The sequence below is a fragment of the Tasmannia lanceolata genome, unplaced genomic scaffold (genome assembly GCF_043159265.1).
Source record: "Tasmannia lanceolata isolate RefF3 unplaced genomic scaffold, GAP_Taslan_0.1 ptg000018l, whole genome shotgun sequence".
NCBI lineage: Eukaryota > Viridiplantae > Streptophyta > Magnoliopsida > Canellales > Winteraceae > Tasmannia > Tasmannia lanceolata.
This window is the reverse complement of record NW_027518695.1, coordinates 70,581,373-70,603,855: the sequence shown is the minus strand read 5'-3', so window position 1 is coordinate 70,603,855 and position 22,483 is coordinate 70,581,373. Positions and strand designations below refer to the sequence as shown.

General features: G+C 39.2%; 1 protein-coding gene across 3 annotated transcripts in view; it reads left to right on the top strand.

Annotated features, from left to right (window-relative positions):
* The window catches only part of ATMIN7 (HOPM interactor 7), a 63,021-nt gene that overhangs the window by 16,331 nt on the left and 24,207 nt on the right, over positions 1-22,483 (top strand). For all 3 annotated transcript variants that reach the window (XM_077358361.1, XM_077358359.1, XM_077358360.1), the window contains exons 27-33: positions 7,929-8,285; positions 8,474-8,640; positions 8,725-9,026; positions 9,178-9,362; positions 17,596-17,712; positions 17,994-18,130; positions 18,207-18,537. In XM_077358361.1, coding sequence (XP_077214476.1) covers positions 7,929-8,285; positions 8,474-8,640; positions 8,725-9,026; positions 9,178-9,362; positions 17,596-17,712; positions 17,994-18,130; positions 18,207-18,537 — 1,596 coding nt within the window. The remainder of the gene's footprint in view (positions 1-7,928; positions 8,286-8,473; positions 8,641-8,724; positions 9,027-9,177; positions 9,363-17,595; positions 17,713-17,993; positions 18,131-18,206; positions 18,538-22,483) is intronic.

Below are 22,483 nucleotides of genomic sequence, written 5' to 3'. Positions count from 1 at the left end.
GTCCAAAGATATAATATATATATATATATATATATATATATATATATATATATATATATATATATATATTGGTTCGTATGGGAGAGATTGCTTAACGCAACTCTCAACCATACGACTTGTTATCCCCTCCATCGTCTCTATATATATAGTGGTTCGTATGGGAGAGATTGCTTCAAGGTTGAAGATCAGACCAACCATCCTTGAAGAAACCCAAAACCTAGACCTTCTAAAACTCTAACCCTAAAGACGAGACGAGACGAGACAAACTCTCTTTCTTTATTTTTTTAGGTTTTTGATTTCAGCCCTAACCGTTTAGGGTTTCCAACCCAAACTTTGCACAAATCTCCCATACCCTATCCTCTTGATTTTCGCCCAACTCTTCCTCCCAATTTTTTTTCATTTTTCGTCTTATTCACACTAGTTTTTTATCCTATTAAAAAATCAGCACCTTCGGTCCCCTTTCTCCATACCCTAAACCCATCTTTTCTTGTCTTTCTTCCTCGATTGTGACTCCAATTCTTCGGTACCTTTTACCCATGATCTAAATCATTCTTTTTCCCTTATTGCGAAACTTGTGCTTCGTATCGTGGTGGTTTACTTGAGGATGGTTGGCTACATGTGTTATCGCCTCTCCTTGGTCATTTCATCTTGGGGATGCTGTGATGGTTATTGTGGGTGGTGATCTTCTTACGTTTGTTGGCTGAGGAGGTGTTACTTCGTGGTGGTTGTTGTTAGTGCTACCATGGTTTTGCAGTAGGTTGTTGAGTGCCTTGTGGAATTTTCTGTTTTTATTTTTCAGTAGTGATTGTGGTATTCTTGGTAGTTGTTCATAGAGTTTGTGGAGCCATCTGCCCGGCAACTTTCTACCCTCAAGGTCGATGAGGGCCGTTCTTCGTCGTATCCTGCTCAGTCTAGCTATTCCTATGTTGAGCCTCCTCTTCGAATGACTTCAATAAAACTGGATGGCGCAAATTATCCCCCGTGGAAGATGACAGTTTATACTTATCTACTTGGCCGTAGGAAAATAAGTTTTCTTGAGCGCTCTCCTCCGCGTAACACTGATCCGACATATGATCAGTGGCGTAAGGATGATGTTGTGGTTCGCTCCTTTTTATGGGGCTGTATGGATTCCCATATCCCTACATCCATGATGTATCTACAATCCTCGGAGGAAATCTAGGAGCATGTGGCTACGATGTATTCAGGGGTGGATAATTTGACTCGTATCTGTGATCTATTTTCAGATTGGTTTAGTCTTGAGCGAGGAGACAAATCTGGAGGATCCCACTATAGTGATTATCTTGCCCTCTGTTAGGGGCTTGACTTGTTGTTGCCATTTACTGTTGATCCTGAGGTTCTAAAAAAGCATCAGGAAGAGATGAGGGTGGTTCGGTTTCTTGATTCTTTGGGCCCTGACTATCTCCAGATCCATCAGCAGATTGATAGTTCTGGTTCGCTTCCCACACTCGCAGAGGCCTTCTCCCGTGTCCAGCGTATGCGAGTACCTCAGTCTGGTGAACCTCTTGTTGATAGATCTGCTCATGTCTCATATGGTGGGGGTGATCCTGGCTGGGGTGGTTGTCTCAATGGACGCGGCCGTGATGATGGTTGGCGTGGTCGTGGTGATGGTCGTGAGTCATGGAGAGGCAGAGATGGTGGTGGACGAGGCCGTGGGGGCTGTCATTGCACACACTGTCGTTTGGATGGTCATACTGTTGACTATTGCTACGACTTACATCCTGAGCTTCGTCCACACAGGCGTGCGAATGCCTCTGTTACTGCTTCTGATGATATTTGTTCTTCTGTGGCTCCTTCTACATTGGAGTCCCTGACTATTCCTCATGCAGAATATGAGGAGCTTCTCCGTATTAGGGACACGGGAAAAGAGCCAGCTGCCACGTTTGCACATAAAGGTAGTCCCTCCTGTTTTCTCTCTAGTACTTCTTATGGGACATGGCTCATTGATTCAGGAGCATCCCACCATATGATCGGTAACCCTACAATTCTTTTCTCTTTCCAGTCTATTCCTTCTATGGGACCTCGTATTGTTACATTGGCAGATGGGACTACATCCCCCTGTTTCTGGCATAGGTGTAGTCTCCATCTCGACGGAACTTCAATTGTCTTCTGTTCTTTATGTTTCGTCCTTTCCTGTTAACTTATTATCTGTTCACCAATTAACGAAATTACTGAACTGTACTGTTTCCTTTTTTTCTTCCTATTGTTTTTTTCAGGACATGCAGACTGGGACGAGGATTGGAGTGGGCCGTGAGATTGATGGTCTTTATTACCTTGACCAGACCGGTGCTAGTGTACCTCTTCGTTCCTCTGTGGATGCCTATCAATGGCATTGTCGTTTGGGACATCCACCTGCAGATATGCTTAAGAAGTCTTCTTTTATTTCGGATCCTATTCCGTCTTTTCATTGCGAGTCATGTGAGTTAGGGAAACACCATCGTGTGTCCTTCCCTTCTCGAGTTAGTAGTAGAGTGCCTCGTCCATTTGAACTTATTCATTCTGATGTTTGGGGTCCAGCAAGAACTACTTGATTAAATGGATATTGATATTTTATTATTTTTGTTGATGATTATTCGAGGGCCACATGGTTGTTTTTACTTAAAGATAGATCTCAAGTGTTTAATACATTTCGTCATTTTTATTTTGAGGTAACCAACTAGTTTCAATGTTCTATTAATTGCTTACGTACTGATAATGCTAAGGAATATTTCTCTGTATCTAATGGTTTTCATGATTTTCTATCCTCTAGGTGATCCATTTCCATTAGTACCACGTGTCTTTCGCTGTACTTGCTTTGTCCATCACTTGTCTCCAGGGCTTGACAAGTTGGACCTTAGGGCAGAAAAGTCCTTTTCTTGGTTTACTAACATACCCAAAAATGTTATAAATGTTATAGTCCTCGTCTTAGGAAGACATATGTCTCTGCAGATATCACGTTCTTTGAGGACCAGCCTTACTTCTTTATCTCAGGTTCACAGCTTCATGTTGATATCCCTAGGATGCCCCTACCATGATGGATCAACCTGTGCTAGCGCCTATCATGATGGATTCTGCTACGCCAGCCCCTGTGGCTGCTACTGAACCTCAAAATGATACCACTGTGACTTCTAAGGATTCTGAACTGAAGACTTATACTCGGGGACCTCGCCAGGTTGTTCATTCTATGATTAAAGATGCATCATCTCCTCCTACTAATCCTCTTTCACAGTCGGATTGTCCGCCTTCAGGTATTTGTCCTACACCTCATGATTCACCTATTGCCTCTCGTACTAGATCTCGTACTGTTGCTCATCCTATATCGAATTTTGTCTCTTATGACCATCTCTTACCTTCCTTTCGGTCCTTTGTGTCTAGCATGTCTTCGATTACTTTCCCTAAGTCTGTTGCAGATGCCCTACGTCATCCGGGATGGCGAGCTGCTATGGATGCTGAGATGGGTGCTCTTCACTCGAATAAAACGTGGCGGTTGGTTCTTCTCCCTTCTAGTGCCCAACCGGTTAGTTGTTGTTGGGTGTTTGTCATTAAGTATCTTCCAGGTGGGTTTGTTGAGCGTCTCAAAGCCCGGCTTGTTGCTAAGGGGTACACTCAATCATTTGGTGTTGATTATCAGGAGACATTCTTGCCGGTTGCTAAGATTCCATTGGTTCATGTGTTGATCTCGTTGGCTGTTAATCGTGGTTGGCCTCTCTATCAATTGGATGTCAAGAATGCCTTTCTTCACGGCGATCTGACTGAGGAAGTGTATATGGAGCAACCTCCTGGGTATGTTGCTCGGGGGGAGATTTGGTCATCAATATTCCGTCTTTAGAAGGCAATTTATGGACTCAAACAATCACCCAAGGCTTGGTTTGGACGATTTAGTGCTGCGGTTCTGCGTTTTGGGTTGAAGCAATGTGCTGTTGATCATTCTGTGTTTAGTCACAAATCTAGTTCTGAATATATTCTCCTCATTATATATGTTGATGATATTGTAATTTCAGGAGATGACAAGTTTGGCATACATAATATGAAGTCTTTTCTCCGAGGAGAATTTTCTACGAAAGATCTGGGTCAACTCAGATATTTCCTTGGTATTGAGGTTGCTCGCTCTCGTTATGGTCTCTCCTTGTCCCAAAGGAAATATGTGTTGGACATCTTAGAGGAGACAGACTCAATGGGGGTAAAACCTGCTGCTAATCCTATGGATCCAAATGTTAAACTTCTTCCTGATCAAGGAGAGTTGCTGGATGATCCTGGTCGATATAGAAGATTGGTTGGGAAACTAATCTATTTGACTGTCACCCGTCCAGACATATAATTTTGTAGTTGGTATGGTTAGTCGCTTTATGAGTGCTCCAGGTACTTCCCACTGGGTGGCTGTCATCCAGATCATCAAATTTTTGAAAGGTACACCATGTAAAGGTCTATGCTTCAGAAAACATGGACATGAAAAGGTAGAAGGATTCAGTGATGCAGATTGGGCAGGATCTCCTGCTGACAGGAGATCAACGACGGGGTATTGCTCATTTGTCAAAGGTAATTTGGTGTCGTGGAGAACTAAAAAGCAAGATGTCGTGTCTATGTCAAGTGCAGAGGCCGAGTATAGAGCTATGTCATATACCAGTGGGGAGCTCATATGGCTTCGCTCATTCTTATAAGAGATTGGGTTCACATCGACATCTCTAGCACAATTGTATTGTGACAATAGAGCAACAATCCATATTGCAATGAATCCAGCATTCCATGAGCGAACCAAGCATATTGAAGTTGATTGTCACTTCATTCATCATCAGATTCAGAGTGGTGAGATTTGCACAGTGTTTACTCGATCTACAGATCAACTTCCATATATGTTTACCAAACCATTAGGATGTGCAAAATTGAAAGATTCTTGTAACAAGCTTGGAATGTATGATATATACATTCTAGCTTGAGGGGGAGTGTTGAATGTAATATACCCTTAGAGGGGTATACTTGTCCAAAGATATATATATATATATATATATATATATATATATATATATATATATATATATATGTGAAGCTACACCGCCGGTGTAGCTAACTTAGCTACACCGCCGGCTTAAAATACAATAGGCCCACATTGTTTTGGTGATCCAAAGAATTCATTTGATTGGCCCTCACATAGATAGGGTGTCCACCAAAAATCAGCTCCATAGGATCATCCCAACCCTACGATTTGTGGAGGCAAAAATGAACGTGTAAAAACCTTTAAAAATTTGTCCATTTTTGCCTCCACAGTTTGAAGGGTTGGGATGATCCTATGGAGCTGATTTTTGGTGGACACCCTATCTATGTGAGGGCCAATCAAATGAATGGTTTGGATCACCAAAACAATGTGGCCCATTGTATTTTAAGCCGGCGGTGTAGGTTCACTTTCCTCATATATATATATATATATAGTGGTTCGTATGGGAGAGATTGCTTAACGTAACTCTCAACCATACGACTTGTTCTCCCCTCCATTGTATCTCATTGACTCTCTCTCTCTCTCTCTCTCTCTGCACCATGTAGTTATCTAACAGTTTCACCTTTAGATCTATTGATTCTTGGTTATATTCTTGTTGTTGATGTTGGATTTAAGAAATGGTTATATGATGCCATTCAAAAAGAAAAGAAATGGCTATATGGCCTTTAATCCTAGTGAAAAAAGAAATGGTTATATGGCCTTAATCCTCGTGAAAATAAGCTAAAAGAGCTGAAAATAGTCGAGACCAGGTAAAGCCCATGGCAACTAATCAAGCTTTAAGGTCAACAGAACCATTCAGATGATACTTCACTGTGTATAGCCACCTGCAGAAGGTTCTTCAATGTGCTACTGCTGCACCGATTCTCGGTTAGTGACTATTTCTGGCCTTTTTCCAATGTAAAGGAGGAATGCCACTCATCAATCCACCTTAGATCTATTGATTCCCAGTTCTATTCTTGTTGTTGATGCTGGATTTGAGCAAAACAGAAGAACAAAAGAAATAGTTATATCACCCTTAATCCTGGTGAAAATAAGTGAAATAGTCGATAAAGTGAAAAAGGGTTTCTGGTGGTGTTTTTAAATGCAACCCAAAATTCAGAAGTTTTCAGAAGCAACAAGTTCTCCTGCTAATGCCATATGGATGCGGTCAATGAGGCACCCTATTGGTCCAATTGTTGATGCACAGCCGATATAGTTGAAATTTTTGGTAGATACTGTCATACTGATACAATGGTCCATATCATATTGGACCCCCCTAAACCAATGTGTTGGTGCATATGTATCATATCAGCTGATATTCCCAAACTTGTATATCTGAGATTAACTAGGCACATCTCTCTTGCTTGGATATGGTGGAGACCAGATTAGAATGGGAGACGCCATCTTTCCACATAGGGAAAAGACTAGGTCAATAGCTACTGAGATCCTTGTTTTGGTAGATTGTTGTGTTCTTTTAATTTAATTATAGAAACTAAAATATTAGAATTCACTGCTGGTATAGTTTTCAATTGCTGTTCTATACAGTTTTTCAGCAACTATGAATGCTTCAAGATTTTGAATGCTATTTAACGTAGTATACTTAACTGTGTGCTTGTGGATCTTAGATGTTCAAGTTGATATTGTTAAAGAATATTAGTTATATAATTGGGTGTGTGCATCCTTATATTTTTTATTTAATTACACTCGAGATATACTGACAATACTGTGTATTCAGTATGCCATATTTTCTACTCAACTGTGGTTGGAGTTATTTTTTAGTTTGTGCAATTGACATTTTAGGATGAAATTTATGCAGTCTGTTAGGTTTTTGAAGGCGGGAATTAATTGGCAATATGAGTAATTTTATGTTAGCTGGAGTATTTTTTTAAGTGGTTGGGAGTATCTGATAAACTTGGAAGTGATGTTCTACTAAGATTTTTCTAAGATGAAATATTGGCAGGGATTAGTTTGACGCAATAGGTTTTTGAAGGTGTCAACTGCTGGCCTCTTCACCCACTATGTATTGCAAGTTACACGTTTGACTCGGAATGAATCCTTTTATTTTACACAATAATATGTTTCTTACTTCTAAATCTTACTGGAATTGACTCATGATGGATCAACTTCTGAGAGTTATGTATAGTGTGTATTATTAAGGGGAAGTTGATTTCTTAATTTTTTTTTCTGCTGTCAAAGGTGGACACTTTAATAATTTCTTCATCAATGTCTCTATTAATGACTTAATACATCATTTTATTGGTAGACTTTGATTTTACAAACATAAATGACCGGTTATTTGGTGTGTCAGATTTGACATTCTCGAAGTTTGAAACTCTTCCATGTCTACTATCTATTATTTCAGTTGCGTGGTAGTTTGTCTACTCAGCGCAGGTTCCCAACCATGACCACCAAAAGTCCACTAACTTATCCTTTGGAGATTTTTATTGAACTTTATTTTGGTACACTTCAGCATGGGTTTCAATGGGGTTCTTCCCAGTCATGATCAGTCCCATCTCTTAGTCACAAATATCTATCTCAGGAATTTCTCTAAAAGAGTATCTTAGGATATTTTATTTTATTTTTGTTGTTTTTGGGTTTATATCAGGCAAAGAACTGGAAAAATGAAATATTTTAAAAAATATAAAAATATAAAATGTAAGAAAAAATTGAGAAAACAAAAATGTAATGAATTCATTGAGATGATTTTGTGCTAAATGGTAGAATATCAAGAAATCACGGTATTTTCAAAATCTCAGCTGAATTTCAAGATTTTATCATTTTATCAAAATATCTCAAAAATCGCATTTTTTTCAAAGCCAGAGATATTTGTGAGATTGAGCATTACGAGCCCATACTGCAATAAGCAGAACTAGATAACCCTATGAGATTCTTAGACTTCTGTGTGTCTTTGATACTATTCAACTTGAGATTCATTTCTCTTTTTTTCCTTTGATTTTTTCAGGGCCTCATACCTGGTGGTGCTCTAAAACCAGTTGATACTGGTGCAGACACAAATTTTGACGTAACTGAGCACTATTGGTTTCCAATGTTAGCGGGCTTGTCTGATCTGACTTCAGACCACAGAGTGGAAGTCAGAAATTGTGCACTTGAAGTGCTATTTGATTTGCTTAATGAGAGGGGTCACAAGTTCTCATCAGCATTTTGGGAGAGCATTTTCCATCGCGTTCTTTTTCCCATTTTTGACCATGTCAGACATGCTGGTAAGGATGGTTTTGTTTCTTCCAATGATGAGTGGCTTCGAGAAAGCAGTATTCATTCACTTCAGTTGCTGTGCAACCTTTTCAACACGTTCTATAAGGTATTGAATCTTGGCACTGGTTATTTCTTTTCTTTTGTCTAGCTATGACCAATTTAGGCTAGATACACTATTTTTGTACAGTCCTGCACCTAACTTTATTTCAAGCATCAACACTAACATTTTGTATGGAACTGACTTTCAAATTTATCATGTTTCTGATTTAATTTTATTTTTCTTACTATGCTCAGGAGGTATCTTTTATGCTGCCACCGCTGCTGGGGTTGTTGTTGGATTGTGCCAAGAGGACGGACCAATCCGTGGTTTCGATATCTCTGGGTGCTCTGGTACATCTCATAGAAGTTGGAGGCCACCAATTCAGTGATAGTGACTGGGATACTTTACTGAAAAGCATACGGTATTAATTTCTTATTAGTTACATCCTGTTTCTATATTCATATTTCAATTTATCTTCATATTTTTTTTTATTGATGATTGTCAGGGATGCTTCATATACAACTCAACCCCTTGAGCTGCTCAATTCCTTTGGTTTTGATAACTCAAAGAGCCATTCAGGGTTAACCAAAGATTCACCGGTAAAAAGTGGTGACAGCCCTTCCCGGGATTCTGGTGACAGGGGGCATGTGGATAGTCATCAATTTGACAGCAATGAGAATGGAAAAGCCTCTGATCGAGCATCCCTAAGTACTGGCAGCGAAAGCTCTAGAAGGAATCTCAGTGCATCGATCTTGCAGGATGATAATCGAGAAACAGTGTTCGGAGCACGCTTGGAGGAATCTGAAGGTTTGCAATTATGGCATGAATTTGAAAGTTAATTTCTTATGGGCGATCCTAACTTTTATGTGTTGTAGAATTATGTTTAACAAAAGATACGAACTAGATTGTATTTTGTAAAGGGCTTTTTTTTATAGAAATTGACATTCTATCTTTGTAGGTCTTCCATCACCAATGGGAAGAGCACAGAAACCCACTGAAGTGGAGAGCTTTCAACGGAATCAGACATTTGGTCAAAGGATTATGGGAAATATGATGGACAACCTTTTGCTCAGAAATCTCACTTCTAAATCTAGAAGCCGTCCTGCAGATGCTCAACTTTCTTTACCATCTTCACCAGTAAAGGTATTGTGGAAATGGATATCAACAATCTTTACGGCTTCCAACATCTTTTTTAAGTACAAAGTCTTCACTTTTATAGGGGCCAAAGGTCTCGGGTATTTAAGCCCGATTTATCTCTATTTTGCATTTCCTTGGTGTGACAATTAATATAGTTATCTATGAACTTAATGGGATTGGAAGGAGGGAATTTTTTTTTTCTCAAAAAGCAGGAGGGGATTTTGAACATAATGAAATGTTGAGCCATTTGCATGTTTTTGGAGGAATTTTCTCAAGCATTGTGAGTGTTTTCAAAATCCATGGTCCTTTTTTAGAAACATATAAGTCAGAACGATATCATCCCAGTTCAACATAAAGGAATACGACTTCTACAGATCTGCCATAAACCGATAATAAGGTATTGTTATTACATCTGCCATGAGCCAATATAGAGAGGGAGTATACTTGTCTTCTGAAGTACAGGACACCCGCTGGTGAGGCCTTTAGTAAATATGAGAGTAAAAGGGGGCTATCCCACTACTCAACTGTTGCTCTGACGGAATGAAAATCAATCTCTTTGTATTTCGCTCTGGCTCAAATGGATTGGTCTAATACATCATTAGATTTTAGAAAAATTCTATGGATTGTCAGGAAATTTTTATGGATACAATGGCAATACAATCTTAGGTAGAAATTCAAGGTAACCATGTGCACACGGAAAAGAGAACAACGATGGTTCTCTGATCTTGACTTGTGACTGATCAAAATGGAAGAGCTTAAGTGACTCAAATCTGAACTCGTGGACGGGTTTTATTCTGAACTTGAAGACGATGATGTAACATGTCAAGCCCTGGAGTATTTCGACAAGATGGACGGGGCCAGACCACTATGGAGAAAACCACGATTCAAAAGGCCCATTGAGTACATGTGGGCTTCATCTTAGCTCATCCTAGTCTAATATTTGAGTCATTTGGCCCGGACTTGTGACCCTTGGGTTTTGACTCTTTGAATTCTACAGTCGCCTAGAATTCTGCACACGCATAGAAGAAATCAGTCATCTTAAAATAGGCATATCTCTCAAGACTCCAATTTACCAACTGTTTATTGTGTCGAGAAGCTTAGTCAAGACCTTCGAAAGCTATGTTTAACATTTTTTAGATTCCCATGTATTGAGGACCAAAAATGTGTTGGAAGTTGACTGATTATTTTGTAGCAGGAACCGTAGTGTCCGTGAAAGTGTAAAAGTCTGTTGATTTCTTATGATGTATAAGCCTATATAAGGCTACATAGACTAATTTTTAAGGAGATTTTTTTATTATTGTTATGATTGTAATTCAGTAGAATTTCAGAGCATCTTGGAGCTCTTGATTTTACTGTTGCTTTGCCATTTGAGTTTTGCTAGTTTGTAGCTAGCTTCTTACTTCAAACAATGTGTTTTTCCGAGATTGCACCAGATGTGGGGTTGGAGTAACAACATCCGTGATTTGTATTCGCCTCGTCTTTTCTTCTCTTCTCTTTCCTTTCATTCTTCTCCTTTCTCCTTACGAACTGCTGTGTGGGTGATCCATTGTGAATATTGACATGGCATCAAAGCAATTCTAGATCTTGCCCAAGATTTGGAAGAGGCATGTAATTAAGAAGAGGCCTTTTCTTCATCCCCATACTGTAATCCTCATCTTCAATCTAGTATTCATCTTCAAAACCCTAGTTCAACATCTTCAATTCGAAACCCTAGCCACAACATAACTACTACATCTTTCTACCATTTGAATCTTGGAAACCTAATCCTAATTTTTTCTCTACCTTAGTTCAAAACCCTAGTCATAAAACTGTTCAAAATCCTTGCCATAGTCCTTGAAGCCCGACTTTCAACCTTTCTTCTACCAAAGCCTATTCGTAGTTCAAATCCTAAACTCCATCTAAACCGTAATTCCCTTCTTTCCACCAATTCTAAGACTAATTTTATCTCCATCTAATCATATTTGTGCTTGAAATCCTAATATCCGATCTATGTTCGAATTTCTCATATGATCCCTTCTAGAACCAAAGCCTAGAATTTGAAACCCTAGTCCTACTACTATTTCAAACCCAAATTCCTGTATTTGCTATAATCTCTGGAGTTGACATTTATTTATCTATTGATGTCCTTTTCCTCTTTGCTGACTTGCCATATTGTGCTTATCATCTCTATTAGTTTGATCATGTTTATGGCAAAGAACTTTCGATCTGTCCTAAGAACTTAATATTCTTGGGTTTAGTTATTGAGTTTCAACATATCACTTTTGTTCAAAAGCCTAGCCTTTATCCTACCACTCCATCTATTTCCTTCATCTTGAAACCCTATCAATATATTCTTTTGTGGACTGTTTCGCTTTCGTGAAGTGTGAACTGTTGTGTATTTCTGAAATTGCTGTCATTGCTTTCATGGCTGCTGTCCCGTAGTTTAAGGACTTCTGCACCTCTTATGTTTTGACCGGTGTTTAAAAATTCGTTGACTCGACTCGGAACTCGCCCGAGTCGACTCCCTTTTACCTTGGATGCGTTCCGCATTGCACCGCATCTGCATTCCGCGTTTTGCCCTACAGAGTTAATAAACACTCCTTTGACTCTCCTGAGTTATGACCGTGTCAACTGCGTCAACCACGTTCTTGGTCGCATCCGCGCCGAGTCAACAAGGATTTTTCTTGGCCTCGTTCCTCGTCACATTCGTCTTTTTAAACACTGATTTTGACTGCGGAGTTCTCTTAGGTGGAGTATACTACCTTGCTGTTCAAAACCGTGATTGTGTTATGTTTGTGAAAACTGGACGGTGATGCTGTTTCACTTGAAGTAGCAAGGTCTTCTAGTCTGCATACCAACTATTTGTCATGTGGCCTACGAGGGACTGCACACCAACTATTTGTTGTGTGGTCTGTGAGAAAACTAAAGCTATTAGATTGACTACCTCCACCTAAGTGGACTCATTCGGAAAGACCTCATGGAGTCAACACAGAGGTGGTCTAGGGACAATGATTTAGAGGAGCGGTTGGTAGCATGCTTCGCTGCTGCTATCGACACTCGCTTTGCCCGCCTTGAGTGCACCATACTCGAGGCTTTGGAGCGGTTGTCAACTCACTCTAGTAGGGGTGACAATTTCGGGGCAGTGACCGAGTCCCTTAATTTGGAGAGGGCCATTTCTACTCCTCTCAATATAGATATACCAACCCTCCATCCACACATGCCAATGGCTCAAAAGGATACTACGACATCGGTCGAGAGCGAAGCGAGTGTGATGTGACTTGCACTCCTAGACCAACACCACCACTACTAACTTGCATGCCTACGCCAACACCACCGCTAACACATCATACGCCAGTGCATATTGATATGATTGGGGCTGATTCAGAGGCCAAGTGTGAAGTGATTGTTGATGATCACAGTGATAGTAGGGGTGATGCTACAGACGAGGGACCAAGTGTTCAAGTGCATATCATTGATGTTCCTCCGTATAAAGAGGAGGCAATCAAGGTACATGATTTATTACAAGGGGTACATGATTTATTACAGGAGTCTGTGGCCCATGATGGGTATGTTTCTTGGCACATCGCTCACTCATTGACCCTCACATTGGCATGGGCACATGTGGTCATGCCGTATAGAGGAGCTCAATTCGTAATTGTCCCTTATCTCGTGGAACCGACATGGCACCCTAACATCAATCGAAAGGGCTGTCGTCGCTATTTTCTCCATTCTCATGGACAACTTCAAGCACATGACCCCAACATACCACCTAGGTTCCCATTCGATCGCGGGCGACACAATGACATAGTAGTATCATTTCTTTTCCAATTGCTTGGGGGTAAGCAATTCGGGAAGGGGAGATTTGTAATGTTCCTTTTTAGGAACATTGATCAAGTATTATGGATCGGATGGAAATGCAAGGATTGGTCCGTATGGGGCCTCTTTTGTGTGATTGGACATATCATTCGTAGAGTCGAATCATGTGGAAGTGGTCCACTTGTGAGGCCAATGGGCATAGGGTCAAGGCTCATCTAGCATTCAAAGAGGATATAAGATGGACACACTTTGGACAATTTCTACCGTGGTATTGAAATGATAGGGGAACCCCTTATGTCCATCCTTGACAAAAGTCACTCTCTTGAACATTTTGCTTAGGCATTGATTTGATATGGGCACCCCCCTTTTGTGTTGGTTATAAGTAGCTTGTCTAGGTAAGGAAAAGGAATTATGCTTGCTTGTTATCTCCATGTATTGAAGTGAACTTGGCTAGTGAAGCCGACCATGGTAGTGAGATAGTGCATCTCCTACATTGGGCACCCTTCCATCCATCCAACTCTTGGAAGAAGATGCAATGAGCATCCTCTACCTTTATCCACCATCCATTCTAAGAGTAGTGTACCCTTGGACCCAACAACTACCATCTTGCCACATTTTCTCCACAACATCCCTCTATGTAATGTCCCCCTCTTTTGTATGTGAATGAATTGCTATTGAAGAGATTAGAGTGAGATTGCCCATCTGCCATCTACTTCTATCAATGTGGTATTGTATATATGGTGTGTTAAATGACAGTGTCTTCATTTGTGGTATGTGTATGCAATGTAGCCATGCTTGGTGAGGGTTAAAGGCCTGTCATTTAGATTGAAGAAAAGGGTCATCACAATGTTTTTTTTTTTTTTTTTGAAAAGTAACTTTATTAAATGCATCAACGAACATTACAAAGAGATGACCCATTTGCAGGGTCATCACAATGTTCCACCTTCATATGCAGACTTTGTGTATCTACTTGTAGCTTCTGTACTATCCCTGGCCCCCATGTGAAGGCGGTTGTACCTTCGTGTTGTTGTGCCTTTTGTGGACTGCTGATTTGCTATGCACATTATGTTGCCTCCACATGAAGTTGATGTTATGTGTTGTTCTGTCTGGACTGTGTAGCTGTTCTGTGTGGGCTACTCCAAACTATAATGTAGTCTTTAATCTTTATGTGCCTATTGTGGGCTACTTTGGAGCTTTTTTGTGGGATGTTGTGGCGTCTGTGTGGGCTGTAGTGCATGGACTGCTATGCAGTCTTTTTGTAGATTTTTGTGCAATCTTTGAGCGACTGTTGGAGTCTAAGACCCTATCGCTGTGTAGATGCTTCATATGGACTAATTATGCTGCCTTGGTATGATTACTACCTTAGACTGATGCTTTGTGTGTGCCGTTGCTGCTGTTGCGAGTGTGCTGTATTGAATTGTGGTGCACTCTTAATTTGGATTGTTGTTTCTTTGTGGGGAGCTTCTACACGTTCATGTGAATTGTTATGCCATCTTGTGGGCTGTTGTTCTGCCTTCTTGAGGACAGTGTTGTTTTGTCTTATTACTTCACAAAGGGGTTTCATTTTTGGAGAGTAGTCTTTCTTAGGCATATTCAGTAGGCAGAGGAAGTGGTTGTGAGTCATGGGGAGATCATGCTGGCAGTGGTAAATGTGAAAATATAGTGTGATGACTCAAAACCGTGAGTGTAGTTTGCTGACAATATCTCTTGGTGGTAGTCAGTTTGGTATTTATGTGTTCCAAGCTTGGCATAAATGATATTTATGTTTCATCTTGAGGGGGAGTGTTAGTTATTTAAGAAGTCTATTTATATTGTAGGTTGAGGCCCATCTTCGGATGGCCCTAGGGCATTTTATGCAATTATGAACCTACACTTGTATATAAGCATATGGGATATATAGTTAGACTGACAACCTCAACAATTTCTATTTACTTCATATTTTCTTCTTTTTTCTGCTCTTTCTTGTTCTTTCTCCTTTTTATCCATATGAATTGGCTGTGTGGGTTATCTATCACGAAGTTTAACAAAGAATATTAACAATGAAGAAGTTCTGCTATCTATCTTATTGGTCCTATTGTTTCATGAATCGTTATTTTTATATTTCATGTTACACAATATGAGGAAACTTTGCCTAAATCTATAAATTTGGCTTCTCTTAGTTTTGTGACTAAGCCCATGGTTTTAAAGTTTCCGTGTTTATGATCATAGAGTCATATCATGTCTCAGTTTTTGAGTTGCCAAGATCTATCATTTTGGTGGAAGCACGAGCGCGAGCGCGCACGCACATGTGTGTTTGCGCGTGTGCGTGTGGAGGTTAAAATGGGCGGGTATAAACCTCTATAAATCTGCCCATTTTTAACCTCCACAAATGCTTAGGATGATCCTATGAAGCTGATTTTTTGGGCACACCCTATCTATATGAGGACCTATCAAATGAATGCTTTGGATAGACTTTGGAAAATCTAGCCTAACCAATGTTCTGAAAATCGGAATCGTATCATAAATCGTAAGATTTTTTCAGATTTATATATAAAAATCAGAAAAATTAATAAAAAATAGGAAAAATTACAAGTACGAATAAAAAGAGCAATTATCAATTTTCCATTCAAAACGATTAAAATAAATAACATGAATTGCTTGATAACCACTTAACCGATTGTCATAACTCATAAGTAAAATTAATTAACCATTCATAACTCAGTTCAAACAAACATAATAGGGCACACGACACACCCTTGTTTGTTTTAGATTAAAATCGAGACTTCTATTATTGATTAAAGGCTCTGTTTGTTTTGGATTGTGAGAACAGATTGTGAGTACATAACATTAACAGATTATTTGACCCACAATTAAACGTAAATTTGGGTCTAATAATCAGTTTTGCACTCGAAATCAGTTCTCAAAATCCAAAAAAAAACAGAGCCTTTTAATCAATTTTGAACTCTAAATCAGTTCTCAAAATCCAGAACAAACAGAGCCTAAAAGGGGTCAGTACTATTTGTTTTGGATTTTAAGAACTGATTGGAGTCCAATCGGTTCTCAAAAACAGAGCCTAATCAGTTTCAGACTCAATCGGTTCTCAAAAGCCAACACAAACAGAGCCTAATCAGTTTCAGACTCAATCGGTTCTCAAAAGCCAACACAAACAGAGCCTAGTCAGTTTTGTACTCTAAATCAGTTCTCAAAATCTAAAACAAACAGAGAAAAGGGTAGGCCCTATCTGTTTTCGATTTTAAGAACTGATTTGAGTCGAATCAGTTTTCAGAATCCAAAACAAACAGAGCTAATCAGTTTTGGACTCCAAATCAGTTCTCAAAATTGAAAACAAACAGAGCAAAGGGTCACCCCTATCTGTTTTGGATTTTAAGAACTGATTGGAGTTGAATCAGTTCTCAAAATCCAAAACAAACAGAGCCTAATAATCAGTTTCAGACTAAATCACTTCTCAAAATCGAAAACAAACAGAGCCGGAGTGATGGAGAAGGTAGGAGGAGAAAAAAAACAGCAAACAAAAACCTACCTAAAACCGAAGTGGGTTTGGGAGCTTTCTTCTTTTCCTTTTCTTCCTCGTCTCGTATTCTACTCTTTCTTCTTCTTCTTGCCTTGAGCGAATGGAGGAGGAGATTGGAACCCTAAGATCGAAGTGGGTTTGGGTTTTTTGGGTGCTTTTGTAACCCTAAAGGCGTCGTAAACATGAGAAGTCGAGAGAATGGGAAGATAAAGTCGTAAAAACCCTTTTACATAAGTTGTGGGGCCCACTTTATTTAAAAAAACAGATTCTGGATTGAATCGGACGATTCACTTGCATCGTACGATTCACGATCGAATCGTACGATTCAAACTTGAATCGTACGATTCAATCCAAAAAACGATTCAAGCTAACGATTTAAATCGTGAGGTGTACGATTCGATTTGAATCGTACGATTCGAATCGAGAATCGTACGATTTTGACAACGTTGACCCTAACCAATCAATTCTCTCATAGCCGATTCATCCAGATTAGACATAGGGATATATGCATCATATTTGAATTGGAAAGTTATAGTACAGTTTTGGACGAAACTTGGGCTAGACTTAGGAAAATCTTGTCTAACCAATCGATTCTCAGATAACAAATTTATTCAGATTAGATGGGCAATGAATCATTTTTATCTTAGTTCTAGTGGTGCCATTTTTTTGACATATGTTCAATAACCTGGAAACATGTTGTCCAATTGGGACATCAAGTTATTACTATGCAATTTGGTCCCAACTTGAAAAGGATTTTGAAATTTCAAAATTTTGATTTCTACTACGGCCAGAAATTCCGTCATAATTTTTGTTCTAAACAAATTGAGTTGTGCTTATTATGAAAATAATAATGTTACTCAGTGCAGCTGTTTCTTCTGACAACAATATCCGCAGCTATGTGGCCGTCTTTCACTTTTTTGAATATCTTTGTAGATTCCTGATGCCGTTGAACCTACTCCTAAGGATGAGGAAGAGAACCAACTATTGGGAACAATTAGGGGCAAATGCATCACTCAGCTACTGCTTCTAGGTGCCATTGATAGTATTCAGGTAGAATCTGTTTCTTGTATATTATAGATTTGCTAGACATCCAACTTGATGACTTATATATAGACTTCTGAGGCAGAATGCTCATACATGTAGGTTACCATACCATGTGCCATTTACCTGATATTTCTAAGTACTCTTGCCAGGATAGCTGGCACTAAGTTCCTTTATGTTTTTCTTCTTTTTTGCTTGACTAGTTCTACTAGAGTCAGGATATTAAAATTAAGGGTGGGTTCCAACTGAAAAATGAAGGGTGCTCATTAATGTATTGTCTGAACTTCCAGAGGAAATACTGGAGCAAGTTGAAGGTCCCACAGAAGATTTCTATTATGGACATTTTGCTATCTGTTCTAGAATTTGCTGCTTCATATAATTCATATTCCAACCTTAGAATGCGTATGCATCATATACCTTCCGAACGGTGAGCATCCGATTTCCAATTTACTTTTTTCTCAATAGCTGGAGCCTTTCGTTTAACCTAACTCATTGGTGTTTAGGCCGCCTTTGAATCTTCTTCGCCAAGAAATAGCTGGAACCTCCATTTATTTAGATGTCCTACAAAAGACAACTTCAACGTTTACTGCCAGTTCTGAGGAATCAGTGGATGCTAATTCTTCACATGCTGTCGATGAATCTTCAATAAGCATTCCAAGCAATACTGTAATTGCCAACATGGAAGAGAAGATCAAGGGCATAGCAGAAGAGAAACTGGTATCTTTTTGTGGACAGATATTGAAGGAGGCATCTGACCTCCATCCGAGCACAGGCGAGGCTGCAAGTGTTGACATTCATCAAGTTTTTGAACTACGTTCTCCTATTATAGTTAAGGTATGGACAATTTTTTAGGGCTTCTGTTCTTATTCATGGTATGCTGCATAGGTTTACTTGCTGAAATATAACCTTCCTATAGGAGACAAGAATTTCTTATACTAGGCAATATGCTTCTTGTAATACTGGTTGCCAGTTCTACCATTGTACTTAATTCAATGAACTTTTTTGTGAATTTTTTTGAAAGATGAAATGAACTTATTAAAAGAAAACAAAAGAAACAAAACAAGGGGCTGAGCAGCCTTATATAACTGAGGCTGTTAACATCATACTTTTTTCCCAGGCTTCGTAAAGCAACAGACCTCATGTGGATGAGGGCATTCATGCTAAAGAACGTGACAGAGTTTGCATATGTCTATGTGTGTGTGTCTATATATATATATATATATATATATATATATATATATATATATATATATATAGAGAGAGAGAGAGAGAGAGAGAGAGAGAGAGAGAGAGAGAGAGAAATTATATGGTGACTGACCGTGTGGATGTAAAGGTCGGATAGAGACAAAACCTGCTGCCTTGATTTCTGAACCAAGGAAAAGTAAAAAAAGGGGGCTTTCTCTTGGATTAAAAATCAAGGGAGAGATGGTTTTCTCTCTCCGACCTTTACATCCACACGGTCGGCCACCATATAAAATCTCATATATATATATATATATATATGGAGAGAGAGAGAGAGAGAGAGAGAGAGAGAGAGAGAGAGAGAGAGAGAGAGAATGGTTTCTACACACAAGTGTAGATAAGTTATCTATACACTAGCTTAAAATACAGTGGAGGGCATATTGTTTGGGTGATTCAAACCATTCATTTGATTGGCCCTCGCATAGATAGGGTGTCCACAAAAAATCAGCTCCATAGGATCATCCTAACCCTCGAACCGTGGAGGTAAAAAATGGACAGATTTGTGAATGTTTATACACGTCCATTTTACCTCCATAAATCATAGGGTTGGGATGATCCTATGGAGCTGATTTTTGTGGACACCCTTTCTATGCAAGGGCCAATCAAATGAATGGTTTGGATCACGCAAACAATATGGCCCTCCACTGTATTTTTTAAGCTAGTGTGTAGATAACTTATATATATTTGTGTGTGTGCACGCATACACGTTACATACGCATGTTTTTTGAACAAAAAATTCATCTAGGAACCGGGCCAATACCGTAAATTTTATTGATATTATTCGAAAGATACAAGAGGACATACTGCCTTGCCTCAACACCCAAAAACCAAGAAAGAAATCACTTAGACCGAATATTCGGAATTCCAAATACATCACACCTTAACTAGCAAGACTAGGGAGATCTTTTCATTCCCAAAAGACTTGATTACATTTCATATCACAGGCGAAATTAGCAAGGGAATCGGCTACTTGGTTGCCTTTCTCTATACTGATTGATAAACCTCAACTTGATCTCAACAGTGAGATCTTTTAAATCCCAACTGTAATAATTAGTAGACCATGATGCTCCTTATTGGCGTTGATCATCTCTATCGAAACCTGACTTTCACCGTCAATCCAAACCTCAATGAAACCCTAGTTCTTAGAATATCTAAGGCCATCTAAAATGCCTCTCTATTCAGCCTACAGGTTAGTATCATTGTCATAAAAAAAGCGAAAAATCAAATATAATCTTACCCATACGATCTCTAAAGATAACTCCACCACCTGATACACCTAGATTGCCTTTTAATGCCCCATCTGTGTTTAAATTTTTGTTTTCCAATCTCTTCGGTTTCATCCATGAAACATTTAAAATTGTAGGAGTCATAACCTTCTTTGGGGTAATACCCAAGTCGGAAGAGCCAACAATTCCCAGTAGCTGCACTCCGAAGATGAAAAAAAGACCTTGCAAGCATGCTTCCCCCAATCTGTAATTGCTCTAACAATAATTTTAGAAGTTTTAGAACCACCTTCCATACGTAGCATATGTCTCTCCTTCCAAATTTAATCGCTGATAGTGCATGGAATAACCTTCAGTAAGAAGCCAAACATGAATTTTTTCTTCATTTTGACCGCTCAAACTATTGAAGGAGCCTTCCGGTGATTGGTTGATTTTGAATGAGAGGGACTTTTAATTTATTCGCAAAGTGACTCCATAGATCTCTTGCTACATCACTCTCAACAAACAAATGATCAAAGCTTCCTTCACCTCCTCACAACAATTACATCTGGACATAACAGGAATAAACATATCCTTAATCCTACAATCCACATGAATTGCTCTTGCAAAGGTTCTCCAGAGAAAGCAACTTACCTTCGTTGGTAGGCCTTCCATATAAACTGTAGCCAGGTTTTATGCAACAATTTACTACGAACTGCATTCCAACTAAGCATATCTATTTGAGAAATGGTCAGAGGTATTAGAAATCCAAACCAACTTGTCACTGAAATATTCAACATTGTGGATTTCATATTTTCAATAATGTCAAGATGCCTTTTACCTTGCGTTACAGATCTAAGCCAAAGACGTTATAGACAAGGTCTGAAAGAGGGCAATTGCCGAACTGCCAAACCACTTAACAGCTCAGAAGTAGTTGTTTCCTTTTCCTAACAATCCATCTGCTGTTCTTTAATCATTTCTCTTTCAACGGAAGCATGTCCCTCCATTGTTTTGAGTCGCACACTTCGCCACCGTCAAATAAAAGATCTCACCTTTCAAGTAACTTGACTTTAAAAATGCACTCTAGTGTGATTTGATTGCCACAATATACTGGTGCATGTCCTCCAAGCCACATCTCTATATCCCTCCTGAACGTTGGACCTTTTCCTTCTTAATCAGGGGCTGCTGCATGTAGAAGCAAATTGGTTAAATAAACCTTTGCCTTAATTCAGAAACTCTTAAATATATAGATTCCCTTTATGTCAGTTTTGAAGCTACATTTGGAGTTGGACGATTTGAGCCTAAAACTGTTTCAAATCTAGAGGTGGTGATATTTAGAACTTGAGCGAGGACCTCTGAGAGTGAGGGTTAGAATTGAGCCAAGCTCTGATGAGTTGAACTTTGTTTAGTCATGACCATAGTTAACAAAACTTCATACGACAAAAAAATGAGACTGTTAAAATTCAGGTTTAATACGGTATTGATTAAAAAACGTAGTAAAAAATGGTAAAAAAACAGAAACGAAAAAAAAAAAAAAAAAACGTTCAATGAATAAAATCAGTTGAATAAGCTTTGGTTTTAAAAAGGGTGATGATATTTTCACCCCCCCCCCTCGAGTACGCGTTTGCCCCCCTTTTGACGTCAAAAAGCGTTAAAGTTGCCCGTTCACGTTTAAGGGGGACAAATGCGTATTGCAGAGGGGGTGAAAATATCATCTCCCTTAAAAAAAACAGATTAAAATAGGGGATGTTCACATGTATGTGTCATCATATCTCAGTACATGTAAATGTAACACCATATTTCTAAGAATATCATTATCTTTAATCAAAAATTGTAACTTTGTATATTTAAAGTAACTTCACCGAGGTGGCTCATCCGTATTCGGCTATGATTTGGCCGACACTTCGAATTTATTGCCAACTCACTTGTCCTGCCGTGTCTGACACGACACGCGTGTCGACACTCCTTTGGACACTTTTACTTGTATTGCTGGAACTGTTAGACTTAATGTGGGTGTGTGGACATGTTTTGTACCTTGTCATGTCTGACATTCTTTTTTTTAATTGAATATTGTGTTTACCTCATTTAGAAAACTCTTATCCATGTCGAAACTGGACACACGAATCCATATCCACAAATCATGATTACATATACTTTCTATTTTAGCCGTGTCCCCGTTTCTAAAGTTTGGGGGTTTGCTGTGTCCTACACTCCGTGTCCATGTCGACACGCGACACTCGTGTCCGTGTCCACAAATCATAGGTCTTCGGGATGGTAGCCATCGGACCCTGGAAAAATAAAGCGGTTCACTTGTATGTGTCATCATATCTCAGTAC